The sequence below is a fragment of the Enhydra lutris genome, unplaced genomic scaffold, assembly GCF_002288905.1.
Source record: "Enhydra lutris kenyoni isolate GAN:26980312 unplaced genomic scaffold, ASM228890v2 scaffoldscaffold8, whole genome shotgun sequence".
In the NCBI taxonomy this organism is placed as follows: Eukaryota; Metazoa; Chordata; class Mammalia; order Carnivora; family Mustelidae; genus Enhydra; species Enhydra lutris.
The window spans coordinates 9,108,775-9,131,106 of record NW_019154092.1 but is presented as its reverse complement, the minus strand read 5'-3'; the positions used below and the strand labels follow the sequence as shown (position 1 = coordinate 9,131,106).

General features: G+C 40.2%; 1 protein-coding gene across 2 annotated transcripts in view; it reads left to right on the top strand.

Annotated features, from left to right (window-relative positions):
- Positions 1 to 22,332, top strand: part of LOC111142547 (protein tyrosine phosphatase, receptor type M) — a 769,091-nt gene that overhangs the window by 368,311 nt on the left and 378,448 nt on the right. For both annotated transcript variants that reach the window (XM_022495809.1, XM_022495810.1), the window contains exon 7: positions 5,101 to 5,394. In XM_022495809.1, coding sequence (XP_022351517.1) covers positions 5,101 to 5,394 — 294 coding nt within the window. The remainder of the gene's footprint in view (positions 1 to 5,100; positions 5,395 to 22,332) is intronic.

The window sequence follows — 22,332 nt, the reverse complement described above, 5'->3', positions numbered from 1 at the left end:
GTGTTGGGGGGGCGGTGCTAAGGAGTTTATGGTATTAAACTACTAGAGCAATTCTCAGTCCCAGACAGAATGATTTGAACTTCTGGATGCACTGTGAGGCATTTTTAGATAATTTGTGGTAGACCATTGCTGTTTTGTCCTAGGAGAACAGAATGATGCCCATTTTTGAAATTTTTTCCCCATTGCATTTGTTAAATATGAAACATAAAGCTGATCTCTTTTGGATCAGTTCTTCCTTGTATCAGCAAATTTCTCTGTGTAAGCTGTTTTAACAACTGCAGGGTTCAAACCCCAGAACTAGCTATGTGGGCATGGGCCAGGGGCTTGCCTCCTCTGTGCTTTCCTCAAGTATACAATAAACATTAATAATGTCACCTTCCCTGTGGGGTGATCAGGAAGGTCAAGTGCAAAAAGTAGATGAATGGCACTTAGAACAGTATGCATAGTAAGCCGCCGGCCCATGTCAGGGCTATGATGGGGGTGGGCGAGGTGAGCCTTACCCCCTGCTTCTGGGCATCAGTGAACTTCATTTAGGAATGCTGTCACTGCCCTCTTTCCGAATTTTAAAACCTAAATGCCCGCCCAGCTTTTCTTCCCTCCCTGCACCACACCCATATTAAATGAAAGTCTCTGGGGACACAGCCTCTCTTATAAAATCTATAGGTGACTTTGGCATAAGCTTTTGTTGTGAAATCCCTTCTGCCAATATCGTTCACTCCTGGCTTAGGAGAGAAATGTTTATTGGTGAACCTTCCCCCAAGCAGGAAGGACTGACATTGTGCACATTGAAATATCTACCCCGCTAATATATTTTGTCACAGCAGATTCTTAGGAATTTTAGTTTGTGGTGAAACTTTAGCTGGTCTGGCTAAGACTTGAGTTTACGTTTAATAGCCATAAGAGAACTAATTCTTCACAGTAACACCTATCCTAGTCTGCAGAAGGCTCTCTGAGAGGCGAGGAGTCACTGTGTAGAATACAGACACCAGGGACGCCTGGGTGGCTCAGTCGGTTAAGCGTCTGCCTTGGGATCAAGTCATGATCCCAGCGTGCTGGGATTGAGTCCCGCATCAGGCTCCTTGCTTTAGCGGGGAGCCTGTTTCTCCCTTTGCTGGACACTTCCTCTGCTTATGCTCTCTCTCTATCTCTCTGACAAATAAATAAATAAAATCTTTTTAAAGAAAGAAAGAAAGAAAGAAAGAAAGAAAGAAAGAAAGAAAGAAAACAGACAGCATTTACCAAGAAATCCAGTAGAGCAGCAGCCTCAGTGTTCCATGGCTGAGTTCTTTATTATCATTATTAGTACTTAATGTTCCTCCCGGCTCAGTTCTCTGTGAGTGTGTTCCATTTTCTGACTGATAGTCGCTCCAGCGTTTCATTGTGACCAGCCCTGTTCTTGAGGCTTCATGCTTCATTATCAGTATAATGTAAATCTCGTAACCTTGCTCAGAATGGCCTCTGTGCAAAAAGTTCATTTGTTGGATGGCGTAAGTCAATCATAAATTGCTAGTCTCCCAGAACAAACTTGAGCACAATGAATGAATGGGTTGTTATTCACATTATACAGCCCATTTTTCTGTCTTAGGATGGCATAGTGGTAGCTTGGCTCCTTGTGATAAAAATAAAAATGTCCAAGCACCTCTTTTCATTGCTGCACACAACCAAAGCCAGGGACAGCTGGCTTGCAGTTGAGGCTCAAATCTGAAATTTGACTTTTCCTCCACTTTTAATTTTATGGCCATATTTTTCATATGTTTTATATTTTAAAGAGAGATAACATGCTGAATTGTACTAGCATGTTATGCTTCATAAAGTATTACCTTGACATAAAGATACATGATTACCTTATACGTAAGGTAGACATTACCTTACACATAAAGATAATTACTTTAAAATATGCAGTGACACTTTTGAGGCCACTTGTATAGAATTTAACTCTTTTTTGTATGCATGTAATATGTGGAGTGTTGATCTTTTAAAAAATGGGAAAACCAGAGTCTAGAGAGCTTGTAATTTTCTTAAGGTCACATCCTGATTTGGTACCAGCCCCCACCAAAGGAAACCCACATCATTTAGTAACTGTCACTCCTATCTTATTTATGTCTACCACGCTTTTGCTAATCGGGGACATAAAATATATTTCATATAATCTCCACAATTTGTGTCTATAAGCATGTGTATCAGTATCATTTCATTGTGTGAGATATGTATTAGGCATTTGCATATGTTTATCATTAGATACATGCTTATGTATCTGTATGTGTATAAATTCTTTCAATGCTGGCTTGGTTTAAAATTACAGTTGAAGGGTGCCTGGGTGGCTCAGTGGGTTAAAGCCTCTGCCTTCAGCTCAGGTCATGATCCCAGCGTCCTGGGATCGAGCCCTGCATTGGGCTGTCTGCTCAGCAGGGAGCCTGCTTCCCCTCTTCTCTCTCTGCCTGCCTCTCTGCCTACTTGTGATCTGTCTGTCAAATAAATAAATAAAATTAATTAAAAAAAATAAAAATAAAATAAAATTACAGTTGAGCCTTGAATAGCATAACAGCTGGAGGCACCAACCCCTGCATAACTGAAAATCCACACATAGCTTTTGGCTCCCCAGAAACTTAACTAATAACCTGTTGCTGACCAGAACCCTTACAGATAACACAAGCAGTCTATTAACACGAATTTTGTATATGTATCATATACTGTATTCTTACAGTGACCTAGAGAAAAGAAAATGTTATTAATAAAATCACAAAGGAGAGAAAATATGTTTACAACACTGCAAAAAATCCATGTATAAGTGGGCTCATGCAGTTCAAACTGTGTTGTTCAAGGGTCAACTGTACTTTAATTGTGAACTTGTGCTTTCGTTAGAATCATATATTTTAAATTGCTTTCTGTCATTTAGGATAGGTGGACTTCCTTCCTTCTCCTCTTCCTTCCTTCACTTCGGGAATTATTCAAAATTTAAATATTGACTTATTCTCGTTCGCACTCTTCCAGCAACCTAAAAGTCCCTTGGAAAGTCTAGTGCAATTATTCCAGCTTCCAGTGGAACCTTTCATTTGATTTCACATATTTGATACTTTTCTTCATGGGGAATTAATAGAGAAAATATACTCAGGTCAAGCAAGCATTAAAATCATGTCTATGTTAGGATACTAGCAACAGTATCCTAAATGAATTGGTGTGCTCACTAACCTTTGTGGCCTTGCCCCTGAGTTGTATTTTGAATGGCAGTTCAGCAACCCTTGCTAGCATTTGCAACTTCAAAGTAATTAACTGCTCTTTCAGCCTGGCTCCATAACTGCCTTAGGATATACTATAAAAGGCCCATTTCATGTTTCGGTTCAAGGAATCGCCTAATGATATAAATTGATGTTAAATCATGATGAGTTGAGTAAGAACTGTTTAAAGAAATGAAGAGCCAGCACAAAGTTGTGGTTTATGAACAATAGGAGCAATATTTTAGTAAGTCTCTGTGAATTCTGTAGTCTTGCAACTACAGTTCGGCCTTCAGTGTCTATGTTGACGCAGTCTGATGAGGTTTCCCAGCTATTTTTGAAAGTCAGTAAGATTCATCGCACCTCGATTACAGAAAAAGAACAAAGACACCTCCACCCAACAAAGACAACTGTTGTTATTGGCATCTTAGTCTAGGGATCCACCGGGTAGCATCCCAAGGGCCAAGGTCAGTTGGTCCTAGCTGCGATGAGATCCCTGTCAGCAGGAAGCAGGACCTGAGCAGTTGGCTGTGTCCACTGTGGGGCTGACAGAATTTACAATATGCAAGCCAGCCTATGCCCACAATGGAACATAGCAGGCTTTATTTTTTGTGCATTCGGATGTGCTAACCGAGGAGTTAAAACACACACACACACTCACCCCAAAAGACACAAACCACCTGTGGAAACATGCTTGAAAAAAATCAGAGAGGGAGGCAAACCATAAGAGATGCTGAGCTCTAGGAAACAACCTGAGTGTTGGTGGAGGGAAGGGGGGGGATGGGCTAACTGGGTGATGGGCATTAAGGAAGACGCTTGATGGGATGAACAGCTGATGAATCACTAAACTGTACCTCTGAAACTAAAAAAAATAAAAAATAAAAATCACCAGATCTTACTTACATTTTTTTTTTCTCAGATGGAGATTCATGAAGGTAGAAATACACTATTTTATACAGTTATCTCCCTTCCCGGTATCATGTACCATGACACTGGGCATATAAGATGCCTTCACTTGGTGCCTGGCAAAGCCATTCAACCAACACCTCTCTGATAGATTGGGAATACTATTTAAAACATGATTGTGTATTTCTCCCTCCTCAGACAATGATGCAGAAAAAGTCCATCTCATGTTTTAAACAATGAAAGAGACTTTGTTGGGTTTGAAGAGTATTTGCTATTGATTGCTTGGAATTTTACCAAGCTGGGCCTGGCTTGCACTTTCCTTTAGAGCTTTTCTTCCTACTCTCTGCTTTCCTAAGACTCATTACTGAAGGCTCCTTGAACAGAAGCAGTGGTAGGCTTTCTTATCCAAATGTCTTATTTCTGCAGCTGAATGAGTCCACTGTGGTGGGGGGTTTTGGGGGGCAAGAAGTCATCCTGGAAATGCATTTAGGATGACAGAAACTTTAAACTCAGCCATGTTTTAAAATTGATGAAATCTGTGGAATAATAAATATAAGGAAACTGAATTTAATGAGATAGGTAAATTGCACCTTTGATGATTTCAAAGACCTTCTCAATAAGGAACTTGGCAATAGAGTGCCTCATGGAGCTTAAGTACTACCACTGAGAAAGCTTTAGCGAGTTACTTATAGTGGGAGGGAAGATCCTTTGAGCCTGAGAAAAATGAGTTGTGTCTTAAAACAAACTGGGGGTATTCCTACTTGAGCAAGCTTAGGTTTTAAAGATGGTTTTTTTCACAAATCTGAACACGGGGGAAGACTACACCAGTATGCTTTTTCTTAATAACCTAAACAAAACCATCCTTATCACTTCATTCCTGACATATTCACGGCTTCTTTATTTTGATAATTGATGTACGTTCAGCTGGTTTAAAACTGAAGGGCAGCGTGTCTGAAAGACGGCTCTCTGATTTGCCTTCCAGAGCCCCCTGTTCCCATCGCTCCACCTCAGCTTGCCTCCGTGGGGGCAACCTACCTTTGGATTCAACTCAACGCCAACTCCATCAATGGGGACGGGCCCATTGTCGCCCGAGAGGTGGAGTACTGCACAGCGAGTGGGAGCTGGAACGACCGGCAGCCGGTGGATTCCACGAGTTACAAAATCGGGCACCTCGACCCGGATACAGAGTACGAGATCAGTGTGCTGCTCACCAGGCCAGGGGAGGGCGGCACTGGGTCTCCTGGGCCAGCTCTCAGAACCAGGACAAAGTGTGCCGGTGAGTAAGGGACACCTAGGACCAGTTGCTACTGTCTTTCTGGGTGTTGACTTACAGCATTGTGTTTCTCAGGTGGTTCATATGCTTCCCCAGCTCCGTAAGCATCCTCTGTGGGAACGAGTAATTCCCTTCACCTCTGAGTGGTAGCCTGACAGCCTGTGGACTTGGGGACCTCAAAGCTTGGTATCTACAGGCAACCTCCACTTCTTTTTATCCTATTTTTTATTTATACTTTCCTGTGAGTGTCATCTAGTTTGTGTAGGACTTCTCCCTACATTTGACAGAAACTGTCTCCTTCAGTGATGTCTGCGCATAGGTCAGATCCTCTCACCCTGGTCCCCTTGTTTTATGTTCACCGTTCATGTGCTTTTAGCCTGGAGGGGCATTGGAATAACAGAGTCTAACTCGGAGATAGCTTTAAAGCTGTGTTTTTATTGATGGATATTTAATGGAGGGGCTGCTTGCCAATGACACGGGGCCCATTTGTAAACTAAGCCAGGATGATTCGTGGGCTGTATGCGGTCTTCAGGTTGAGATTATAAAGTTCTAATTGACTATGCTGAACCCGGTCCACAGCTTAAATAAAGTAGGGTTGATGTAGCACCTTAAAAAATCAAAACCTGAAAAAGCTCCCATGAGAGGTGTTAGTGCTGTTTCTGTGTGGCTACTTTCTGCTAGGGAAGTAGAGAGAAATGATATATTGGGACACTCCAATGTTCTTTCCTCGGTGACCTGAAAGATCTCTGTATTGAATGGTGGGCTGAGGTGAGGGGATTCAGTAAATTTTTATGGAATTAACTGATTCTTCAGATAGTGTTATGTAAGTAGACCCAACCGTATGTGTCATTTATTTTTTTTAAGTTTTGAAAGTTCTCAGAGGACAGTCTGCTCCTCACCAGGAGTAGAAATGATGATAATAGGTTGTATACTGCTTCTGCAAGTTCAACACTCGTGGGCAAATTCTGTGCTTGTGTTGTTGTTGTTGTTGAATTTCATTAGAAGAGGGAGCAGCTCCCTTCTGGGGGTTCATGATGGGCTGGTCCTAGCCAACCCTGTGTCTTTTTCCCAGATCCACCACCAGGTGTGGGATTTCTGGAATAAACTGCAGCTCTGGACGCGGGCTCTTCACAAAGCCTGCGCTGGCAGGCCCAAGGAGAAAGGAGTTTGAAAGTGCTTTCTCTTCCTCAGGTTTCCAAATGATGTCATCTCCCCTGTCTCTTTAGTTGAATAAAACTGCCCTTCTTTTTTTGTGAAATAATTTCTTATATGATCCTATCATCTGTTACAGGGCAAACAGTAGCAATGTATAACACCAGATATATCATTTCGCAGTAGAGGCCTCGCTTTTGAACCTGTTATTGATTTGGTAACTGCTTTGTGAAGGCTCCCAGGCAGTTGCTGACAGCCCCTTATTATGAGTGGGGACATGGGAGCCCGCGGGACCTTCTGTCCTCCAAGCATTCTCCATGAGCAGTACATTTAGTGCTATTTCACTTCAGTGTGATTTTAAGGAATCCTATTTTGGGCACAGCAATATATAGTCTCCCTTGCTGTCCAAAAAAGGGTTAGAATTCCATTGTCTAGACTGGAGAGAGGATGCCATCTGTTTCATTCTCATCACTAACAACCCCGCCTACTTAATGTTTCCAGTCCTGTTCTCCCTTACAGATTTTGTCTTGTCTCGTGGTTTTCTGCCTGTATATTTCAGCTACTGACACAACTGTTACATACATCTCCCCTGAATAGAAAGCTTGAATTTTTCTATTGCTGCTTGATGTGTACGTACATATACAACTTTCAAAGAGACAATGTACCTTTTATCCTAGACTGTCAGTACTTTTAAAGAAATTAAAACCCATTCTGAATTGACATTTGCATACCAACACTATGCCTTCAAAAGTGTTCAACCTCATGTAAGCGAGGGAGCCTAATGACAAAGCGTGCTTTTTTCAGTGTTTGCAACCCGAAGTTGATACACTCCTGGAGTGTCACGTGCCAACCTTGAACATTGTTGAAACAGCTATAGTTGGGCAAGTCAGTCTTAGAAAGTAGGAGTGTGTTAGGTCGGAGAGTGAGAGCTAAAAATAAAGGGGGGAGACATCAGAGGTGGGTGAGGAAAGTGAAGTAAATTTCTCTTTGCTGTATGAAAAAAAAATAGTTTCACCTTTCCTTGACCTGAGGCTCTTTGGAAAATGTGAAGATAAGACTGATGAGCACAGCCAGTGAGCAGTAGAACATGGTGGAAGGCAGGACTGAGGTACAAAGAAGGACACCGGTGCTGCAGACTGGAGACTAAAAAAATGCAGGATGGTCCCCACTGTAACTTGGATGGTTTGTGAGCATTTGGGGCTCACAGAGAGCAGCAAGTCATGGAAGTTATAAGCTGGGAGGGCCTCTAAGCATTCTTCAAAGTAGCTGGAAATTGCCCTTGGCCAAGCTTGATCTGTGGATGAGTCTAATAGGGCAATAGGTAGTAGGAATAATTGCACATTCATCCGTATGGTTTAAAACCCAACAGTACTACTATGGAACTAGAGTAATAAAATTTAGCAGCAACATATATAAAAAAAGATGGAGAATTTGGCTTAAATGCATATGAATCTACCGTATGATCCATATCACTCTGTACTGTTATTTTCTTACCATTATCCCACCCCCCCCCCCCCCCACAAAGCCTACTGTAATTTTAGGTTGCATTAAGAAAGCCAAACACCCATGATGGAGAAGGTGATAGTCTTATTGTACCAGAGCTAATCAGTCTCCCTACAATTACCACACTGATTTCTGCTCCCTGTATTTTATTAAGAGAGCACAAAATGGCCTATGCTCTAGGGATAGCCTCTAGGTTAGGAAAGGTTCTGGAACCTTGCTCCACCAATGAGGAATGATGGAAAGAATTTAGAAAGGTGATGGGGAAGAACAGAGAGTCTGTACAAATTTGACAAGAGCTGAATCATGAGTAGTGAGTTTCCAGTGATTGACCCATTCAAGTAGAACCTGACATTGTAAAAGGTGATTTGTATATTCAGAAGAGGATTGAACTGGGTGACCTTGCAGATGTTTTCAACATGAAGATTCTCTGATTCATGCGTTGTTCTCTTTCTAAAGAGATGATCCGTTGTATGTTATTACCCTGAAGGTCTCTGACTTTCACTTTTATTTTATCCTGGTCTGGAAACCCCATTTCCATGCTTCTCCAGCTCAGCTGGGCAGACCAGTGGAGGGAGGTCTATGATGACATTTACAAAAGTTTGAGCAAAAAAGGGGGAGCTAGTGAGTTTTTAATACTGCTAACTAGATTAAATTTGAAGAAATGACTCTTATTTTGAGATACTGTGCCTGGTTTTTGTGTTAAACTATCCCTTTTATGAAATGATGATGCTAGAGGGTATTAGAGCCAATAATGTGGGCTCTGGGACCTTGCTGCCAGAGACTGAGTTCTGGCTCTGCCCGGAGCTATACGTGGGACCATGGGAACACTGATGACATTCACTTGACTTCCACTGCCTTATCTATAGAACAGGGCTGATCATCAAAATATAGATCTCCTATTGTGGCCCTGAAACTTTAAGGAGCCTGTGTGTGTATGGCACCTAGAACAGAACCTGACATAGAGCAAATGGTCAATAAAAGTTAACCGCCATTAAAAAAAAAAAATCTTTTAACATTTTCAGTCAAAATAATTGGATGTTAGCAACCTGATTTCATTGCTCTAGATGTGTTACAAATATTACCTATCTGGTAAATTGAAAATCCAAGGACCAGTTTTATAGCACGGACTCACAGAATTCTGTGCAGTGGAACACTGCATTCATGACACACGCCATTCTCTCATTTCTTCTATTAAATCTGTTTCTTTTGGACAAGCTCTCCGTTTTCATTTCTGTGCTATACCAGTGAGACCTGTCCTATTGTGTTTCAGTGACACCCATGAAAATGTATTTTGCCTCTTCCATTAAAATGGCAAGATCAGTATTTATTGTCCTTCTCTGAGCAACAGAATTGATTTTCGTGTGTGGCTAGTAGACGCAATCTCATTACCTGGTCAGGTTTCTTTCAAGAATTGTATGGTAGTCCACTTCCAGAGCTCTTGCTTCTTGTGTTTCTGAAAATTATTTTCAAATATATGCACAGGTGCTCCTCACGTAGCCTTGATCAAATCACTTAGCTTCTCTGGTTCCTTCTCCTTCTCCTTCTCCTTAAATAAGGGCAGTGACGCTGGCCCTGACTGTCAGAGGTGTTTGTGAAGATGAGGTTAGATCTTATCTGTAAAGGGATTTTACAAGTGATAAAATGTTCTTCCTATATGGGGTAATTTTTAAAAAATGATTATAGTAAGGAGCTAGTTTCAAGATTGATACATACCCAGGTATTTTTCCAATTTTGCAGTTTAGCTATAGTCGGGTAACCTCAGAGAGTTGAAATTACTTCAGTATCCACTTCAGCAAAATATAATTTAGTTTGTATTTTCTATTATATCTTACATTCCTATAATTATGCGCAGTTCTGTATCACAAGCCAGTAAGTGGTAGCTACTTAAAAAAGAGAAATGGGAGATGCTGTTAGATTAATTTTCACAGTAGACTTTTTATGTGTTTTATTTTGGGATATTGCTTTTTATGTATCCTAGTTATTGTTTAACTGTGTCTAAGTGACTTGCTAACAACCGGCCCCAGGAGTTAAAAGGATGGTGATAAATGAATGACCTAACAATTAAGATTGGCAAGAATGAAAAGAAAATAAAGCTGAACTGAAATGTGTTCTTTAGAATTAATATAACTAAAAATCTGGAAAAGAAAAAAAAAGCTTGTACCTTTAAAAAAATTTACTTGTGAGATATTTATCAAACACGCATATTTCCAAGGCACTGCTCCTGCCTCTGAGGGGAGAGCAACAGGGTAAGATCTGCCATTAGAGTTGATCTATTGAGGGATGAAGTGTGCAGTCAAAAAAAAAGTATATATATATACATATATATATACATTATATACATATACATACATGCATGAGGTATGTTAAATGCTATATAGAAAGAGAGAGAGAATGGAGAGAAGCAGGAGATTTTTTATTAGGTTATCTGTTATTTTTAATTGTGGCAAAATCATATAATGTAAAATTTACCGTCTTAATCATTTCTAGGTGTACAGTTCAATAATGTTGAGTACATTCAATCTCTAGAACTAATTTATTTTGCAAAACTGAAGCTCTCTAGCCATACAAATCCAACTCCTCTTTCACAGGCCCTACCAGTTACCATTCTGCTTTCTGACTCTATGAATTTAACTACTCAAGGTTGCCTCTTACAAATGGCACCATGTAAAATCTGTCCTTTCGTTACTGGCTCATTCCATGAGCATTATGTCCTTAAGATTCATTCATATTATAGTATGTGTGGTTGTACCTTTTTAATTACTCTGATAATTGTATTGTGTATACTTTGTTTATGTGATTCTTTGTAAACTATTTTGAAACTTTAAGCACCAACTTGGGCTTTCAATGAAATTAATACTGCTTAGTGTATTTAAAAAATGCTTCATCTTTATGACTCACGGAAGTCTTGCCGACTAAAGCAGGTAGTACTGCTGTGCTTTCGGAGAGTCAAGTACAAATAAGTACCCAGAAGTACTGTGTCAGAATGGTACAGCTGTCCCACCAACCACTGAATAGAAAGTGATACAAGAAATTACAGTGCTCTTTATAATGTCCCCTTCTCCTCATAAAGTGGGTTCATTTTTATACTCATTTGCATAGAGATGTATATTTGTTCTATAGGAACATCATTAGAACCTTTTACATAATCGTGATAGAATCTTTGAATATATGTTACATTAAACTTTATTTTTGTTCTACCCTGTTGCTTTGATCACATGCAGTTACAGCTGTCTTATCTGTAGTGCCTTCAGTGACATGAGACGTGGGACATACTTCTCATCTGCTTTGAGTCCCTATACCTTCTAATGCTCTGTGGTCTGGGAAGGATTGAGTTTGTGTCTAATCCAGTATGGTGTGTTTTCATGTGTCTCCTCTCCTTTGTAATGGCAGTCGAACTGTTGAATGAGAACAAATATATTTGCGTCTCTTTGCTCTCTTGTGTCCTGGCCATGGGCGTGGATGAAACACCTGCATACTTGAGCAGAGCATCAGCAGCCCTGACCATGGGAATGTTCTGTTCACTTCAGGGCTAGAGTATCAGGTTGTCTTTCATCACACCCTGAGGATGTCTTTAGCGTGCTTTCTGTAGTAGCTTCCTCTGTCCTACCTGCTCTGGTCTAAGTCTCAAGAGATTCAGGTTAACATTGCTTTGAAAATGTTAATTCTCCTGTTTACTAAACGTGACACTGGAAAGTCTCGTTTTACATACATGTGGATGAGGTTCATGCATGGGCAAAGAGACACCATAGCATCTCAGCGAGGGGGCCCCCTGTGAAGCCCACCTTGTCTGATCCGTGCATTCCGTGGCAGGCCAGCCTCACTGTCTGTCTATTAGTCTTGGTTCTTCCTGTGGGAGAAGAAGAATAATTTTGGTTGGAAGGGGGCTGATCTGAAATTAAACCCTGCCAAAACCTGATTTGTTTTCTTCCCAAATCAAGGATAGCCCAATTTGTCTTTTCCATACAAAACTGCCACTGGTGTTACAATATATATCTGGACTTGCACGGCTGACCCGGGGGACTCGGGGGCAGATGGGAGCCTCTCTCAGAGCTAACCATGGCATGTTATTCACAGGGAGTACAGGCCAGAGATCTCACTGAATAGAACATAATTTATTTTTAATTTAAGTTTATTTACCAGGAAAAAATTAAAGTGTTTTAATTCTACTTCTAAAACAGCTCTGCCAAAGGGCATTGTGTTTTTAATGCATTTCCATCACATTAAACCATTAAGAATCTTTTTTAATTATAAACATTAAAAGGACATAAAAAGTGTCTTCCCTCTTAGATGCTAGATATAAGTACATTACACTGAGTAGCATCCTTGCATTTGGGTAGAGGACAGGAATATTGTAGCAATGCAGCACCTTTTTTTTTTTTTTTTTTGGTTACAATGCATTCAGCACCTTCCTTGCCCGACTTTATGCTGCAGAGCCTTTGTGATACCCATTCCTCCAGTCCAGCTGCCTTTAAACACTGAGTTGGCTCTCTCTCTCTCTGTAAACTCCAGGACATGGCATGTGAGGGGGCAGTGTAGGATAGAACTACTCAAGCCGTTGTGTAGGAGAGGTTCGGAAGGGCCTCCAAAGAGACCAGATGGAGGTTTTTGCTTTTAGAGTTCTCCAGTGACACTTGAAGTCTTCTCATGGTTCTCTGAAAGGTATCAGGCAGGCCTCTGGACTGTGAAGAATGAGCCCACTAACAGTACATGTAGGCGTGATTTGGAAAACTTTGTAGGCAGCTTCCTGTGTAGCTTCCAATAAACTGAGGAGATAGAGAAATGAAGAGAAGGCTCTGGGGATTATCAGTCAGCGGCCTTTGGCTTCTCCCAGCTGTGTCTAATGGGCCATTTAACACTGAAAAAGAAAATCACAAAACCATTACAGGTACATTTTGTACATCTGTCAGTTAGGGGCTTGACCACATTCCTTGTTGTAGTGCTCTGATCTGTCAGCCTCTGTCAGAGGGGTTTGCTCTCATGGAGAAACATCAGCCTTAGCCGAATCAGCCTCTAATTGAGCACCAGCTACAGTATGTTGAGTGATATCCTAAAGCCACCAGAATGCTTGAGAGCACCTCTGCTTCCTATGTAGGTATCTTCTAGAAAAGGAAGACGTATATTAAATCTTCTTTGGACAATTTTTTAAAGAGGTCCTGGGTTATATATTTGGCAAAAAGAGGAAGTATTGATAAGGAAATTATTAATTTTTATTAGAGCAAATGCCTTGTTAGTTCCTTATCAAATTATGATGCAGTCAAGCTGTGTTTTACAGTCTCTCTGTAAGCATTTAGAATCTACCAGCGTTCCCAGTCGTGTTCAATATGTACTGAATGCTTAAGTTTTTTGACAGGACTAAGAGCATGATTGACCATTCTAAATCATAAAGGTTTGTGGTTTTATTACTGCCTTGTAAATATTTTGAATCAATCCAAGGAAGAGAAAAACCCATTGGTTAACTTCTTTCACTTTCAAGGCTGACTGACTTGGGGTGAGTCCTGGTTCTGATCCTAATAGCTAAAAATAGCTCAACAAATTATTTACTCATTCTGGACCTAAGCTTCCAGATAATTCTGGTCCATTTTCCACTGATGCCATCTTCATAGCACTGCCAGAAGAAGTAAATGCACTAATGCATGAAAAAAGGCTAGGGGGGTACTTTGGTCACCGAGTGCATCCTGAGTTCAAAGTAGGCAGTTTAAAAAATTAATAAACTTGTCACCACTGAGGATACAGAATACTATGGCAAACCTTTCCGTAGGACTGTTAAGCTGAGTAGATTGGGTGTTGTTTGATATACACATCAAGTTTCAGTTTGCTTTAAGTAAAACAAACAAAAAATCATATGTATATCCTCAAGCTAATGTCAAAAAATGATTGTGTGCTCACCGAAACCTGGGGGGACATTGCATTTTTTAGTCTTTCAGGTGTTGTCAGGATAGAACACCATGTATGACCCAGAGTCACTGAAGGGTGGCACAGAAAAAAGGATAAGTGTAAATGCCTTATTCACATGTGCAACATTGTTTTTCTGTGAGAGTGGATGTGTTGTGATTATTATTGACTTGAGGAATGCTTTTGACACGTTGACCCTTTGAAGAGCACTGCCCCAGAACACCCAAAGTTTGTCCAGAACACACAAAGCTTGACAACCACAGTTTGAGTAGCACAGCGAGGCAGCCTAAGACTGAGTGTTTTGGGGGGGACGTCTTTCCTTTTGTTTGTTTACCCACAGACCTCAGGAAAGTTGAGGACGCTTTTTGAATGAGATTAGAGATATGGCCTCTTTTTTTTTTTTTTAAGATTTATTTATTTGTGAGAGAGACAGAGAGACACGGAGAGAGGGAGAGGGAGAAGCAGGCTCCCTCCTGAGTGGGGATTCCCTCACAGGGCTTGATACCAGGACCCTGGGTTCATGACCTGAGCCAAAGGCAGAGGCTTAACTGACTGAGCCACCCACATGGACCTAGAGATGAGGGTTCTTCTGATGCTCTGGATCTGAGGAACTCAAATGCAAAGGTCAAATCTTCCACTGTGAAGACTGCCTCTAGAAGGGCTTACCTGTATTCTGGGCCCCTGACTGAAGAACAGAAACACCTAGTCTCAGGAGGGCCTTTGTCTCCAGAACATACTAGGAAAAGTTCACTTAGTTTTAACTTACCAGTATGCCATATGTTTGTGCCTGGAACTTCAGATGCAGCACTGTCATGAGATGGGAAATAGACGCATTTTATCTTTGACCTCAGACATCTGTGTGCCTCTACTCATTCTTCCCTAAGCAAGCCCAGGTTCCGCCTCCTCTTATCAAACCAGCTGTCGGCATAAGTGTCCCTGTTCATGCGGACAGATGACTCATCTGAGCACATTCTGTGGCATTTGGCCTCTAATGGGAAATTGCCTCCTCCATTCCATAAGGATAAAGCTGCTTGTGGGGTTAAAAACTAAGTTAATAAGAAGATAAATGAGAACTAAGACCTGCACAGTAATAACAAGAGATTATGAAACATTGATGATATGTCAAGATTTTAGTTTATGAGCGTTAACCACACTTCTTTGTTTGGGTGATACTTTTTATAAATTAATTTTAAGAATATAAAGAACTTGTAATTACATTATCTATTAGAATAAATTGCAAGTGAATAGAAAGCTTTAAAAATGAATAATGCATATAAACGAAATTAAAACTACAAATACAAGAAATTTTATTAAGAAATATGGTTACACCTATTATTAAAATAAGAATGATAATAGAACTGTTTGATATCAAAATTGCTGATCTTCCAACCATGTTATTACACTTGTAGAAGGAGTAACACGAGTAATATAACTATTCTGGTAAAATATTTCTGTTGACCGAGTCCTAGCACTTCCTCCATATAGACCAAGTGACAGTAGACATATAGGCAAGTGACAGTAGACACACATTTATAGTTGGCACTGAAAACACTTGCTAGCTTTAATTATCAGTATAAAAGCTACAAATAGTATATAGATATATAATATATATATTAATATATATTTATGTCAAGTATTATATGTTACTATTTCACAGTTCTTGAAATAGGCTATATTGTTTTAAGTTGGACTATGAATTCATCATAAATAACATTTTATTTGTTAATGTTTATATCTTGTTACTTATCCATTTTAACTACTGAAGTAATAGGTAGCATATAAGAAGGCAAACGATACAGAAGTAAATAGGTTCCTCCATCTTTCTTTCAGTTTCTCTCCTGGGAATAATAAGTATATTCTTTGCATATCTCTCTCTATGTCCATTTAGACATATAAATATCCATATATGTCCCAGATCTGTTCTTTACTGTTAATTCTAACCAAATGAGATCATACTGTCATGGTATTCTGCAACTTCATTTCACATCTGTCTGTTTTCAGTGAACATCTCTCTAGTTGCTAGAGTCTAATACAATATAGAGAGACTTAACTCATTCTGAGTAGGAGCTATTTATTATTCTGGAGTATGGACAGCCTAAATCACTCAGGTCTCCTCATTTTAATGGATAGGGAGGTGGTTGTTGTTTTCTGTTAAAATGAATATTTCAGGGACGCCTGGGTGGCTCAGTTGGTTAAGCCGCTGCCTTCGGCTCAGGTCATGATCCCAGCGTCCTGGGATCGAGTCCCACATCGGGCTCCTTGCTCTGCAGGGAGCCTGCTTCTCCCTCTGCCTCTGCCTGCCATTCTGTCTGCCTGTGCTCCCTCTCCCTCTCTCTCTCTGATAAATAAATAAAATCTTTAAAAAAAAATAAAATAAAATGAATATTTCAATATATATCTGTAAATATATCTCCTTATAATAAAATAGTTTTATTTCTGGAGGTTGCAGTTTTAAGGTAGAGTTGGTGGGCTGAAAATAAACGCATTTAAGCTTTTAGTAGATGTTGTCAGATTATTTTCCAGAAGTTTCCAGCATCAGCAAGGTGTGACAGTGATGGTTTCTGAACGTGCTTTTGAGCATTGAATATTAATGATCTTCTAAATTTTGTTATCGGTTTATTGGTTTAGAAATAATATGTCACTATTTTAACTTGCATTTCACAGTTTTTCATGTTTTCATTGACTTTTTATAATTTTTCATCATCAGATTATCTATTTCTATCCTTGGGATGCATTTCCAATATTTTCCTTTTCATTTTGTAGGAGTGTTTTAGTTGTAGTGGTGTTGCGAACCATTTGCCTATCACATGTTTTCCAAATACTTTCCCTCATTGTACTATTTGCCTTTTGACTTTATTCATGGTATATTTTGTTAAAGAGAAATGTTTAAATTTATAAAGTTAAATCTATCATATCCTTTCGGGCTGTCCATATACATTAATATAGGATAAAAATGTCATTAGAATTTAAATCGATCCAAATACAAATTAATTTATTATCAGGAACGGCCAGAAATGAAGTAATATCTGTTAGTTAAACTCTTTATTTTTCCTCGTGGCTTCTCACTTTCCAGTCTTGTTTTAGAAGGTATTTTTCCACATTTGTCTTTGAACAATATTTCAGAATGAGTTTATTTTTGCACTTAGATCTTCAGTCTGTGAAATTCTGGTCAAAAGTCTTGCAGGGAAGTGGTGCCTGGCTGGTTCAGTCGAGTCTGCAACTCTTGATCTCAGGGTTTTGAGTTTGAGCCCCATGTTGGATGTAGACATTACTTTAAAAAAATAAAATCTTAAAAAAATAAAGGTCTTGCAGGGAAGATTACAGGGCTGCAGAGCCTTCTGGGAAGGGTTCCTTTGCTCTTTAATGATGTACAGAGAAAGATAATCTTTTCTCACCTTTGCTCTGGGAGGCTATATGAGGTGGGGTGCATATCCAGTGACCACAGGGAAACCAGCTAAAAGGACAGCCGGTATGAAAGCTGAGTGGGCATAACTGAATTACAGGACCCTCTACCCCTTATTCTGGTTTGCTTCATCTGTTCATTCATGTATTCATCTATCTGACAGATATTTATTAAGACTCTTTTATTTGATAGGTACTCTCCTAGGCTTTGGGAATACAGTGGAGAGTAAAACAAGTCAGTACCTTGCCCGTGCACATGGCTTTCCAATTTATAACATCTTCTATTGGTTTTCAGTGCATGCCTGTTTAAGTGAAGCAAAGCTTGCAGAAATAACCTGAAGAGTGTAGGGTAAACATACACGTTAGGGCAGACTTGACAAATAAAATGTTTTCATCAGGATGTTTTGGGCTGCAAATAATGTAAAGCCAGCTCATTCAGATTAATAAGGACATGCATTTCCTTGTAGTAACAGTAAGTCCATAGATAAGTCACACTTGACAGTGTGTTGATTTAATTGCTCAGTAGTATTACCAGGGGCATGAGTTCTTTCCATATCTCCCTTGCACTGGTTTCAACCCTATGCTGCTCTTCTTCAGGGTCGTCATGTGGCCTTTGGAAGCAACTAGGAAAACATTGCTTTGTTCAGATCTTCCAGAAAGGAAAAGAGAAACATTTCCTCACACCCAGAATATCACTCCTTTCTTTCAGTCTATTAGGCCAATTAAGGACCGATAATAAGAACCAGGAGATTTTTATGAACTAATTGGCTTAGTGTCCTTACTCTCAAACTTTAATGTAGTTCAGTGGTGTTAGTGTGTGTCAGAATCACCTGGAAGCTTCGTTACAAGAGAGATTGCTGGGTCCCATTCCAGAGTTGATTATTCAGTAGGTTTGGGGTCAAGCTCAGGAATTTATATTTCTAACAAATTCCCAAATGGTGCCGATGTTGCTGGTTGGGAATTACTGATTTGGAGTAATGCGGGTGTACCCTTGTGCCGCACGCTTATTAGAATGGCCAAAATCCAGAACACTGACACAAGCACTTGCTGGTATGAATGTGGAGCAAGAGGAACTCTCAGTCGTGGCCAATGGGAATGCCGAACTCTCCAGCCACTGTGCCAGGCAGCTTGGCAATTTCTTACGGAATGAAATCCACCCCACTGGAAGAGGCAAAAAGAAGCAAACACTGAAAAGATCAGTGGTTGCTAGAGGTTAGAGGGGAGGGAGGGATGAACAGGCAGAATGCAGAGGATTTTTAGGGCAGTGAAGATACCCTGCATGATACTATAATGTAACTTTTCAAAATCCCTAGAATGTACCACACAGAGCGTGAGCCCTAATGAACTATGGACTCTGGCAGAGAATGATGAGTCAATGCAGGTTCATCAGTGTGAGGGGCAGTGTGTGGAGGCAGGTGTAAATGGGAAAACTGTACTTTGTGCTCAGTTTTGTTGTGAACCTACTCTAATAAAAAAAAAAGGAAAAATGTGTATCCTTGGGTCTAGAGATGGGATGCACTATCCCTGAGCCACAAGGGAGGGAGAACAAAATCTGACGAAATCAGGGATTTGGGGAGCTACTAGAAAGGACAGATGAGAATGAATGCTATTTAAGAACAGACAGGGTGTGTTATACAAGTTGATGAATTAAATGCAATATTTGTAGTCAAATTACTGTTGAGAAATTAGGCAAGGCTTATTTCTGATTTTGACTAAATGTTAAGTACTAGCTATAAGTCTGAATCATCTGATAGATAATATCGGATTAGAAATATCTGCAGAGAATGTTGCTTTTAATTTAAAAAAAATCCTTGAGTTTAGTAGGGATACTAGAAAAATTTACTATAGGGATTAACTGGAAATCCATTCTTTATAGTCATTGTGCATCTAAACCTGAGTTCAGTTATAATGAGAGAAATTTATATCACCTGGCTTGCTGAGAGGACATTGGGATGCAGCTCTCCATGGGTCTCTCTTGCTTCTGCATACCTTGCCAGCAGAGACACCAGTGGCCTTTGTTCTGGGCTTTTTCAAGGCTGTTTGGACAGGGAACGGCCTTGGACAACACAGTTAGTACCTCTTTCTGGAGCAGAGAACAAGCTACCTTACTGCTCAGTGTAATAAAGATAATCTCTCTCTCTCTCTCTGGAGCAAAAGGAAGACTGGTTTCCTTACACCCATAAGAAAAGACTTGGATTCCCTACACCCGTGGTTCTTCATATGTACCACAGACCTACTACGTGTGAAGCATGATTGGACCCATGGGACTCTGGAGGCAGGGGGAGCCCACAGGAACAGGAAGTTCATGCTACTTGCTGTGTCATTCATAATAAAGTCGTTTGTTTCTGACTTAGAAATCTTGCTTCTCCTGTCAAGATCCATGACATTGGGGCAGGTTACTGTTCATCTGAAAGGTGGGTAAAATGTCAGCCCCTTCACAGTTAAGACACACACCCTGACAGAACATACTTAGAAGAAGAAAGATTGAGTTCTTAGTAACTTCATTTGACCCCTACATTTTGGTGACTGGGAAGTCGAGACGTGGAAAGCGGAAGCAACTTGCACACGTGCACAGCAAGTCTACACAAGTGCACAGCCAGTCTCATCACACAAGGGCACAACACGGCTGTTTGCACGAGTAAAGTGATCTCTTTGCCCAAGTGCATAGTAGTCTGCACAGTGCACAGTGAGTCTATTTACACAAGCGTACAGCAAATCTATTTAGAGAAGTGCCCAGGAAGCCTGTTTGCAGTGAGTCTCCTTGCACACGTGCGCAGCAAGTTTCTTTGCCCATATGCACAGTGATTCTGTTTACAAGTGCCCAGTAAGCCCGTTTGCACAGTGCAGTGAATCTGTTTATAGAAGTGCACAGCAAGCCTGTTTGCACTTGTGCATAGTTTGCACACGTGCGCAGTGAGTCTGCTTAGCACAAGTGCACAGTGAGGCTGTTTGCACAAGCATACAGCAAGCGTATTTGCACACATGTATAGTGAGTCTGTTTGCACAAGTGCACAGCAAATCTATTTACAGAAGTCCCTGGGAAGCCTATGTGCACAAGTACAGTGAGTCTACTTGCACATGTACACAGCAAGTCTCCTTGCCCATGTGCCCAGTGAGCCTGTTTGCACACATGCACAGTTAGTCCGTTTGCACAAGTGCACAGCGAGGCTGTTGCTGCAGAAGCAGCTCTCAGAGGCCCTGCTTGCCACTCCAAGAGCACTTTCCTTTTTGCTTCACCAAAGAACCCGGCTCTGTGAGTCAAGCCTACAGCCCTGGCTCAGAGTTGATTTAAGGATGTGATAGGACAATAAAAATCTCTCATTTCAAGATAGAATCAGATAAAATTGACATAAATGGCGTGGGGTGGCTAGTTGCATATAGCATGTAAATATAAACTGACAGAGTTATTCAACACTAAGAGACACCTGAAGGAATAAAAGATAATTATCTGCCAGGGTCATTTAGGCTGTAACTCTGCTAAGAACTACAATGTAAGATTAAGTGACCTTCTCTATTACTTCTCAATTTGTGTGTTTGCTTGTTGCTGCGGGTCTGAGACCAGGTGTCAATTTATTTTAATTTATAAAGTGGAACTCTGACCATTGGTTATTAGACATAATTTCTAGCCAAAAGGATATATAGACTTAGTAAGGTGATCACATTCAATGTTTCATCCTCAATTAAGCTCTCAGATTGGCCAGTTTGTCTTGCTCATTTATTAGGGGTACATCGGTAATACTTTTTTTGTATGTTTTAAAATATCAACACATATCTTTTTTTGCTTTAAAAAGAATTTCTTTATAACACCAGGAAATCATAACTCTTGTTCTGTATTTCATCAATATTATACCTGACCCTTAGAGCATATTGATCAAATCTCAGCTGTAATTATTTAAAAGGTTTCTATTATAATAGTAAGGTTAAGATATTAACCATCATGAAGAGTCTGTAAGCAGGGGACAGCGTAATCTTTCCTATAAATTCCAACACTGTTTCATAATTTTTTTTAAAATATTTCATTCATTTATTTAACAGACAGAGATCACAAGTAGACAGAGAGGTAGGCAGAGAGAGAGGAGGGAAGCAGGCTCCCCGCTGAGCAGAGAGCCCGATGCGGGGCTCGATCCCAGGACCCTGGGATCATGACCCGAGCCGAAGGCAGAGGCCTAACCCACCGAGCCACCCAGGCGCCCCCATAATTTTTTTTTAAAACAAAGACACTTTCAGAACTGGCTGTAGCACCTTTTAAAAAGCAATGCTTCACCATGGAAGCTGACAGAACATGGCTTTAGGCTCTACACCTGGGTTTTCACTGAGCCATAGGCCCATGGCAAAGAAAATTGAGTGTTACCAGGGTGACCTATCTGTAAGCTGGGTCTTTAATTTCATTGTGACTATCGAAGCTCTCACTGTAGCCAAAGTGAAAACAGCAGTGAGGGCAGAGGGATGATTTCTTTAGATGATCTAGCTCAAGCTGTCAGAGGAAATCACTGACCCTCTGTCATAGTTTGCTTTCCTGACCACCTCTGTCTATCCTGCCTACGTATATGAAACATCCACACGTTCTCCTCCAGCATTGAAGCCTGCAGTTTCTAAGAATAACTTTAAGAGAAATCAACAATATAGAGTATTCTGTATATAAAATAATTGGAGATTTAGAAGCAGAAATACCAGCACTTAACACTAGGTAATTCTTTCTGATAAGATCATCAGTTGGGCACTTTGGAAGTATTTTAATAATCGGTTTGGACATGTATAGCTAAGTTATTCTCTTGGAAAGATGATGAATCTGGGTGTTTCATTTGAGACAGTGAGTTAACATGTTACATAATGTACTTACTAGTTCAAATGAACAACATTTAAAGTAAACCTTCTTCTCCCAAAGAGGGCGTAGAACCCTTACTACATTTGCATTATTTATCTTTTTCCAGCACTTTATGCTCAGAAAGTGATATCGTTTTGAATAATTAATAGCCGAAATAAAATATAAAG